At 37.4% G+C, this 9850-nt stretch overlaps 1 protein-coding gene across 1 annotated transcript in view; it reads left to right on the plus strand.

Annotated features, from left to right (window-relative positions):
- The window catches only part of GTF2E2 (general transcription factor IIE, polypeptide 2, beta 34kDa), a 103646-nt gene that overhangs the window by 72763 nt on the left and 21033 nt on the right, over positions 1-9850 (plus strand). Inside the window, exon 6 of the mRNA XM_011944539.1 lies at positions 1652-1745. Within this exon, the coding sequence (XP_011799929.1) occupies positions 1652-1745 (94 nt within the window). The remainder of the gene's footprint in view (positions 1-1651; positions 1746-9850) is intronic.

Genomic DNA, 9850 nt, shown 5'->3' on the forward strand with positions numbered 1-9850 from the left:
TGTCTCAAAAAAAAAAAAAAAAATTCTGACCTCAAGTGATCCTCCTGCCTCGGCCTCCCAAAGTGCTGGTATTATAGGTGTGAGCCACCGCAACCAGCCCCCAATAAGTACTTCTTTGGCATGTCATGTCAGCACTAAAAAAGTTTTGGATTTTGGATTTGAGATTTTGGAATTTGGGTTGCTCATCCTGTAGTTATCACCTTCTACCACCTGGGTCTAGTGGACTATTATTTTTAAACTACTGTAAGTCATTTTATGAACAATTTGTATAAGTAAGAATAATGGGATGATGAAAATAGCTTTATTAGAGATTTTAGTAAGAATTTAACACAGCAAACTTCTGTATCAAGTAATTTTTGGAAAACACATCAAAAAGAAGAATACTGTCACATATCCTTTTAACAAAGTGAGATGATAAAAATTCTTGTCACAAAATACTGTGTGATGATCTTCCTGTTGAATAACGGGATGGGAATATCATTTCCATTTTGTATTGAGAAGCATTTTTGTTCACTTGTTGATTCTTAAGCTTGAGATTATTCACCTGAGTTACTGTCATCAAAAGACTCCATAGCTTGAGACTTTATTCCTGTGATGAATTTTTGGCAGATAGTCCAGAGTGCTGCTATTTGGCTTTTTGCATTCATATTTTGATTCATCTAATAATTGTGAAATGTCTTTGGTCAGTTTCCTTGTCTTTGCTCTCAAGGGTAGAAAATACAAAGTTTTTTTGTCAAGTGTACTCAGTGAAAATTAAAAGACAAGAGGAAGACTCTTCTAATCTTTTATATCTTCTTGAAAAGTTGTAATGTAATCCTTTGGGCGATGCAGCAAGAAAACTGAAGGATGCCCATGTCTTTCACTCTTGCATCACATTCTTAGGTAATTTAATCATTCTTCTATTTTCTTATTATTTTAGCATTTTAAAAGCACAATTGGAAATAATTGATGGGTAATGATGAGTAAGTAGCAACATATCCCAAGATAGAGGAAAAGTAAGAACACCAAGATTCTATTATGTGTCTTAGGTTAGTGAAAGAGTCCCATGGACCCAAATAGTAATTGCAACAAAGATCGAATTTTCTGTTTTAAGCGAAACACATTTTGTTTTTGTTCTTTGGAAGACCTCTAAGAATACAAGTCTGGAAATATCAATTTTTTAAAAATTGAACTGCTCAAGAAAGAAACTCAAAAACTAAAATTGGGGCTGGGTGCAGTGGCTCACACCTGTATTCCCTGCACTTTTGGAGGCTGAGGTAGGAAGATCGCTTGAACCCAGGAGTTCAAGACCAGCCCTGGCAACATAGACCCTTTCTCTACAAAAAATTAAAAACATTAGCCAGACTTGGTGGCAACGCACCAGTGGTCCCAGTTACTCCGGAGGCTGAGGTGGGAGGATTGCTTGAGCCTGGGGGGGTTGAGGCTGCCGTGAGCTGTGGTTGTGCCGCTGCACTCCAGTGTGGGTCGAGTCTCTTAAACTTTTGGTCTCGTTTCAAAACTAAAACTAAAGTTGGATCCAGTGGACCCTATGGTGGTACACTGAGTGTGTTAAGGAAATGAAAGTCCTTTATTGTTTAAATTTTTTTTTTTTTTTTTTTTGGTGAGTTAATTTGGAGTTAACTGAAAAATCTTTCTTTTATCTTTCTTTAAGGCTTTGGGGGACCAGATACTATTTGTAAGTCGTCCCGATAAGAAGAAAATACTTTTCTTCAATGATAAGAGCTGTCAGTTTTCTGTGGATGAAGGTGAGCTTTTCAGTATTATACTTGAGTTTGCAAATATATTACAATTTTAGGGTGATAAAATTTATGTTTATAATACAATTATAATTTAAATCTTACAATATTGCTTTTTTAGCATTATCATGTCTTAGAACACAGCCAGTAGCCCCTGTGTCTAACATACTTTTTCTTAGAATGCAATTTGAAATACACGATTTGAAAGATTTTAGGTTAATTATACTTAAATTGCAGTTCAGGATTTCTTATGTTTATAGTTCAGCTATACCAAATGGGTTTATTTCTTTATCTTTAGACTTTTACAAATGTAAGTTCATATCCTGATAAAAAAGCTTGATACAGGATGGGAAAAAGAATAAACTTTTATTGGTGAATAGTATTCTCTTACCTTATGAATCTTTCAGTTATCAAATTGAATAAGGAAGGAGATGATGTTTTTCTTTCTGGAAATTGTGGAGTTGGATGCTAAGCTGTATATTGAATCTCTTACTAAGTATATGATACGTATGTTTGGACTTTAGTTTTAATTTTTTGTCAATAATTTGTCATTAGTTAAACAAGGGTTTAGTGATGAAAATTTATTATTGAAGTGCTAATTGCCATTTTAGCAAATGTGGTATTTTACTGTAAATTTGTATTTCTTTTGAAGTTATATAAAATGGCAGGAAAATAATTGAACATCAATTTAATTGGTTTTGTGATTTGTGCAGTGACCTTAAATTTTCCTTTTGTTATCTGGCTATAGATATCCAGGCTTGTGGTTCTGGTAGATAGGGCATTAGTTTCCCTGAACTTGTTTTAGGAAATTGTATTTTTGTGAAAATCCCAATTGAGTACCTTACATGTAATTGGTTCACAATAAATGTTAAATAAAATGTGCAGAATATTCCAGTTCTTTGATGTTGCTGTTTCTAATAAGCTCTTTTATATAACAAAGCAAGTATTTAGTGAACTTATGCTAGCTTGTAGTGATAGGTGCCTATTGAACAAAGACTTCAGTATTGCCTGGCAATTTTTATATTGCTTTCAGTCTTCGTTACTTGCAATGTTGCCTTTAGGCTAATTTTTATATTTTGTGCTTTTAAAAACATTTAAGGCTGGGCATGGTGGCTCATGCCTCTAATTCTAGCACTTTCAGAGGCCAAGGTGGGAGGACTGCTTGAGGCCAGGAGTTCAAGACCAGCCTGGGCCCAAAAGGGAGACCCTATCTCTATAAAAAACCTAAAAATCAGCCAGGCTTGGTGGCATATGCCTGTGGTCTCAGCTACTCGCAAGGCTGAGAAAAGAGTATAGCTTGAACTCAGAGGAGTTAGAGGTTACGGTGAGCTGATTGTGCCACTGCACTCCAGCCTGGGTGACAGAGTGAGACTCTGCCTTTAAAAAGAAAGTTAAAAACCATTTAAGGTATTTCTGAGGTCAAAAAAAAAAAAATCTAAGAAATAACCAATTCCTTTATTCTTAGGCATAATTAACTCATTTTGAAAAATATTTGCAGTACTTAAAAAAACCTATCACAAGTATTGTAAGTTCGAATAGAGAGTAAGATCCTGTACTAAAAGACAGATGTGCCTTTCCCTTCTCTAGCTGCAGTCCCTTTCTTTTGTGGCAACTGCTTAACTAGTTTTATTTTGGGTTCTTCAGTTTTTTCGCATTTGCTAATAATACGCTTATGCTATTGTTTCTTGATTTTTTTTTTCAACTTTAAACATTGTGTGAGTTACTGTCATTTCTCTGTCTTATAGCTATCTCTCTTCTCCCAATATAGTTGTATCACTAGTTAAGTTTTAGTTTCTCCGTCATTTACTTTGATGCCTTCAACAAACATACTTAAATGTTCTCAGTGGGAATTTTAGTGTTAAGTCTGCTCTGCAGATGGCAGCATAGCATAGCATGTCTGTTGTGTAAGCAGATGTTTAACTTGAGGCGGGTGGTTGATAGGAAAGAGATTGCAGTAGCTCTGTAAGAGTGTACATGAAGCTCTAGAATTTCTTAGTAGTATTTCTTCGGGGTTATTTTAGGACTACATTGTGTGTTTAGCAGTGGGAGGCCCAGGTGTTCTTGTAATCTGAACGCTGAGCTGTCACTTTCTGTCCCTTGTGTGCTGTTTCTGTGGATACCATTGTTTTAACTTTGCTTTTTCCTGTTTGTGTATCTTTTATCTATACTTCCTTAATATTACCCTGTTTTCATTTGTCATTTTATATGGCCTTTGTTGGCCTAAACTCTCTTCTATTTCCTTATTGCATAGCTCATAGGGGCAAAATGAGAATTTTCACTTTTCCCCCCTAGAAAACAATAACAATATAGAAATATGTAGAGTAAAATAGTAATATTAAACTCCAGCATATGTGATGCAGAAATTAAACATGCATCACAGATATGTGATGCGTGTCCTGTGATAACATATGCTTGGTAGTTAAATCTTACATAATCAGGAACGAGTTCTGTAAATAATTTGATGTTTGTTCTTTTAGTTTGCTTTCTCAGCATTACAGATATTCCATAATGATGTATGGCTGGTTAGTATTCCACTGTGTGTACCTGATTAATGGGTTTTAAAATCCTTAACAATGCTGAAGCAAATATCTTTATATATCTTACACATTGGCTATGTATTTTTTTATTTTAATGAAGTAGCCATAGAAATCAGGAAGATAGGCCGGGCGCGGTGGCTCAAGCCTGTAATCCCAGCACTTTGGGAGGCCGAGACGGGCGGATCACAAGAGGAGGTCGAGACCATCCTGGCTAATATGGTGAAACCCCGTCTCTACTAAAAAATACAAAAAACTAGCCGGGCGACGAGGCGGGCGCCTGTAGTCCCAGCTACTTGGGAGGCGGAGGCAGGAGAATGGCGTAAACCTGGGAGGCGGAGCTTGCAGTGAGCTGAGATCCGGCCACTGCACTCCAGCCTGGGCGACAGAGCCAGACTCTGTCTCAAAAAAAAAAAAAAAGAAATCAGGACGATAAAGCAGAAGTAAATTGAGAAAATATTTTTGCATCTTTTCAGATCTTTGTTGTTGCTAACTTATTTACTATATGGTGAAATGTACTGCTAAGTTTCTTAATAACCTAGGATAACCTTTCTTTGGCTTTATGTATTTCTAGATTTTTTTTGTATTAATGTATTTAGGACAGTTGTTTCAGTATGTTCACTTTGTGTGTGTGTGTGTGTGCTTTGTCAGATTTTGATTATGGTTATTATGCTGGGTTCATAAAAAGAAAAGTAGTTTTTCTTCCTCTCCTCCCCATTCCTTATGAGAATAGTGGTTTCCTTAAAAATGTGCTAGTTGCTTTCTTGGCAACATTCTTAATGTTTTATTTGCTTATGTCCTTAAGTTTTCTATCTTTTGAGTCAATTTTGATAATTTGTGTTTTCTTAAAAAATCATTCATTTTAAAATTTCAAATTTAATAGTGTGCGGTTTTTGAAAGTGTGGCCCTCGTATTCTTTCCTTATTCCTTTGTGAACTACTTATTTTATCTCTGTGGTTTGTTGTGTTTTCATTTTAACAGAAAATATAATCTATCATATCACCATCTACATACATACTTATTTTTTGACTACTTGATCTAAGCAGTGACGGAGGAAACATCAGAATCTCACAACTTTTATGTTTTTGTTTATTTTTCCTGTAGTTCCTGCTTTTTATATTTTCATGCAGAGTTTTTAGTTTATAAATGTTCTTGACAGTCATAGTTTATTTAAGAATTGTGTTCAGAATCATTATAAAGTGTCCCCCTTGGTTGTATTTAATGTTCTTTTCCTTGATGTCCGGCTTTATCTCATCTGACTCTCATAACCTCTGGCTTTTTAAAAATTTGATATATTGGCCAGGCGCGGTGGCTCAAGCCTGTAATCCCAGCACTTTGGGAGGCCGAGACGGGCGGATCACGAGGTCAGGAGATCCAGACCATCCTGGCTAACACGGTGAAACCCCGTCTCTACTAAAAATACAAAAAACTAGCCGGGCGAGGTGGTGGGCGCCTGTAGTCCCAGCTACTCCGGAGGCTGAGGCAGGAGAATGGCGTAAACCCGGGAGGCGGAGCTTGCAGTGAGCTGAGATCCGACCACTGCACTCCAGCCCGGGCGACAGAGCAAGACTCCGTCTCAAAAAAAAAAAAAAAAATTGATATATTTTTGCCCATCTTTTACTTTCTATCTGTATTTTTTTGTTGTTAAGTATTTTCTTTCTAGGTGGCGTATGACTGGCCTTAACTTTTGAATCAGCTGTCATTTTACATTTACTGCCTTTATTATATGTTGTAATCTCCCCGTCATTTACTTGGAAATGATATAATTTATTTTCATTCTCTTATTCTTTGTTGTCTTTTTATTCCCTTGTTGGCAATTTCTGGGATTTTTGTTACAGTTTATTAATGTTTATTCGTGAGCCTGTTTATTCGAGAAATATTTAATGATCTCCTGCTAAGTGCCCTAGTCATTTTGCTAAATATAGGGGTAAGATAGACCAGTCCCTGTCTTTTTAAAGCTTCCATTCTGAAGGGGGACAATAATACAAAATTTGAAAATCCATTCTGAAGGGGGGCAATATACAAAATTTGAAAATATTGCAGATTGTATGAAATGCTAGGAAGAAAATAAATGAACTCTGTGGTAAGGTGAGGGTGGTGAAGTTCAGATACAACCTCTGAAAAAAGGTGAAGTGAGCCAAAACAGGAAAAATGAGGTGGAGCTAGCTTTGCCAGGGGTCAGAATAGTGTCCACATGTGGGACTGTAAGGCGAGTATCCAGGTAGAGGAAATAGAATAGCAAAGACAGACTGTAGGAAGGACTTTAGTTTTTTTCTTACTGTGGTTTTTGTTTCACCCAGATTCAGTGACCACCTTTTTTTTTTTTTTTTTGAGACAGAGTTTTACTCTTGTTGCCCAGGCTGGAGTGCAGTGGTGCAATCACGGCTCACAACAACCTCCGCCTCCCGGGTACAAGCGATTCTCCCGCCTCAGACTCCCAAGTAGCTGGGATTACAGGCATGCCACCACGCCAGGCTAATTTTGTATTTTTAGTAGAGACGGGGTTTCTCCATGTTGGTCAGGCTGGCCTCAAACTCCCAACATCAGGTAATCTGCTCTCCTTGGCCTCTCAAAGTCAGTGAACACTTTTTATAACAAATGGTTTGTAACATCATCTTTGCTCTTGTGAAATTAAGTTCATAGATAATATAACCTACTGATACATATACTTTTTTAAAAAGTCAGTGTAATAACCCTAAGTGTAATGTAAAGAATAAATTAAATTTTTTTTATTTATTAAAAAAATTTTTTTTATGCTTTAAAGTATATTTTTTATGCTTTACAGTATATTTTTTATGGTTTAAAAATGTATTTCAGCCAGGTGCCGTGTCCCATGACTGTAATCACAGCACTTTGTGGGGCCTGCCTTAGGCGATCACTTGAGATCAAGAGTTTGAGACCAGCCTGGTCAACATGGTAAAACCCCGTCTCTACTAAAAGTACAGACATTAGCCAAACATGCTGGCGTGTGTCTGTAATCCCAGCTACTCGGGAGGCTGAGACACAAGAATCACTTGAACCTGGGAGGTGGAGGTTGTAGTGAGCCTAGATTGTGCCGCTTGCACTCTAGCCTGGACAACAGAGCAAGGCTCTGTCTCAAAAAAAAATTCAAAAAGGTATAAATGCTCAGGCAGTTATCCTAGAATGTAAATGGAATAGAAGTGAAACAGCCGTATACCTTTCTATTGTAGAGTCACCATGAAGATGATAGCCACCGATGGGCTAATATAGTTATGATGTATTGGCAACTTAGATTTCATAACTGGTCTCTTCCTTAAGTGGTAAAGAATTCTTCATAAAGTGCTGAAAATACAAAGTACATTTCTTCTATGATTTATCAAGGTAAATAATGCTCTATTCTCTGTACATTGTATATTCTTAGAAAAGTGTATTGAAAGACTGCCAAAAATACTTTGTATGTATATGTTAAACAGAATTGGGTTTGTAGGCTCAGCTTACTTTTATAAACTGGTATTTTTCACTGATCTGTGTCCCTGTTAAGAAGGATGGTGGGGTTTAAGTAGGGTTTTCGACCTTGGCAGTGTTAACATTTGGGGTTGAGTAATTTTTTTTTTTGGTATGAGGAGTGGTCCTGTCCCTTATAGTACATTGATCAGCATTCTTGGCTTGTTTAGATACCAGTAGCTTAGCTTCCCTGCAGTGTGACAACCAAAACTATCTTTAGACATCATCAAGTGTCACCTGGAGAACAAACTTCCCCTTGTTGGGAACTTGGTTAAAGGTCCAGTTTACGTTGATAGAATAGAGGAAGATTGAGACCCACTGTCTTCAGATTCCTTTTCCCAGCTCCTGTCATTCCGCACACTCGGTGATGGAAGGAAGATCACAGTGAATGAGGTTGCTGTCCTTGGCCTTCCAGGCTGAGTGGGTAGAATGGCATAGGAAGTGTAGTTCAGCTGTTTGCATTTTGTCATTTTGGTGTTCACACAGTGCTGTAGAGACACCAGAGGGAACAGCCACTTATAGGAACCTCAGGTAAGGTACCACCAGTCTTTTAGTTGAAAGTGCCAGTATTACGTAAATCAGTAATAAAAAACAAAACAAAACAAGTTTTTGTTAATGATGTAAGGAATGTGTGTTTCCAGGGAAGACCCATTGAAAATGGACACGTTTTAACATTAGTCTCTCCCTCCTCTTGTTATGCCTCAGAATGCTTTATGCCTTGTGTGAAGATTTTCGTTTTGTTCCACTAGGTGGCAGCCTTAGCCATAGAGAGGAACTCTGAATGCACACACTTCCAGGCATACAGAGGGTTCTGTCTGTAATAGAAGCACTTGTCCTAAAATGAGATTTAGCTCAAGGAGAAAGTTGATTGTGTAGTAATTTTTTAATCTAGTGTAGAAGTGAACACAGAGTAGTTGGACCTAGGCATGCATCTTATTTTTCAAAGGCGTTTCTTTCCTTAAGTCAAGAGCTTGTTTATTTAAAGGTGGTATAAATGTGGTGGAGAAGAGGCTGGTGCTGAGGAGTTAGATTGTAGGTTTTATCTTTTTAAAATTTATTTTATTTTATTTTTTACTCTAAAAAAGATTTATTCACTCCATGTAGGTTTTATCTTAGCTTGGTCCCTTACTAGCCAAGGCAAGATACTTAACCGCTCTCTGAGATTCCTCATCTGTGAAATAGAAATAATAGTATTGTTACCTCATGTCTTTGAGGATTAAATGAGTAAATATAAGTAAAAGTGCTTGGAACTTGGAACCGAATCTGGTAGAAAGTAAGAACATGGTAATGTTAACTATTATTAGTATCGGAAAAATAAAATAGTGCCCACGGTGCTAGTCGTTTCAATCTTACTTACCTGGTTATTTACTTATCAATCTGGTCACTGACTCAGTGGTTTTATAGTTTTGTATGTGGTTAAACAGATAGCAAGGAAAGCCAGTTGAGAGTCTCAGGCCACATTTTTCTGATTTTTTGCAGTTACGTCATGATTTTTGGTGTTTCTGTTGAGAATTCTAATGGACAATCTTTTTCCTCATTGCTGGTAACTTTTTTTCTTACTGGAAGCTTAAACCGTTTCACCTTTATCTTAAGAATTCAGGATTCTTACAGTAGCTACCACTTTTGAGTCTGTGCTCTGGGGTTCTCGTGCTGTTTTAGATCATTATTTATTTATTTATTTTTTGAGACAGAGTCTTGCTTTGTCACCAGGCTGGAGTGCGGTGGCGTGCTCTCAGCTCACTGCAACCTCTGACCCCTGGGTTCAAGCGATTCTCCTACCTCAGCCTCCCTAGTAGCTGGGACTGCGGGTGCTGTGCCATCATGCCCAGCTAATTGTTGTATTTTAGTAGAGACGCGGTTTCACTGTGTTGGCCAGGATGGTCTCGGTCTCTTGACCTCGTAATCTGCCCACCACGACCTCCCGAAGTATTGGGATTACAGGCGTGAGCCACTGTGCCCTGCCTGATAGTTATTTTTTAAATGGCTATATGGTATTCTATTTTGTTGATGTACTCTAAAACAGTTTTTCTGGCCCATTTCCAGGCATCCAGACTCCACAGATGGAAAGTGGGTTTGTTTTTTTTTTTTTTTTGGTGAGACGAAGTCTCACTCTGT

Source organism: Colobus angolensis, unplaced genomic scaffold (assembly GCF_000951035.1).
Source record: "Colobus angolensis palliatus isolate OR3802 unplaced genomic scaffold, Cang.pa_1.0 Scaffold233, whole genome shotgun sequence".
Taxonomy (NCBI): Eukaryota; Metazoa; Chordata; class Mammalia; order Primates; family Cercopithecidae; genus Colobus; species Colobus angolensis.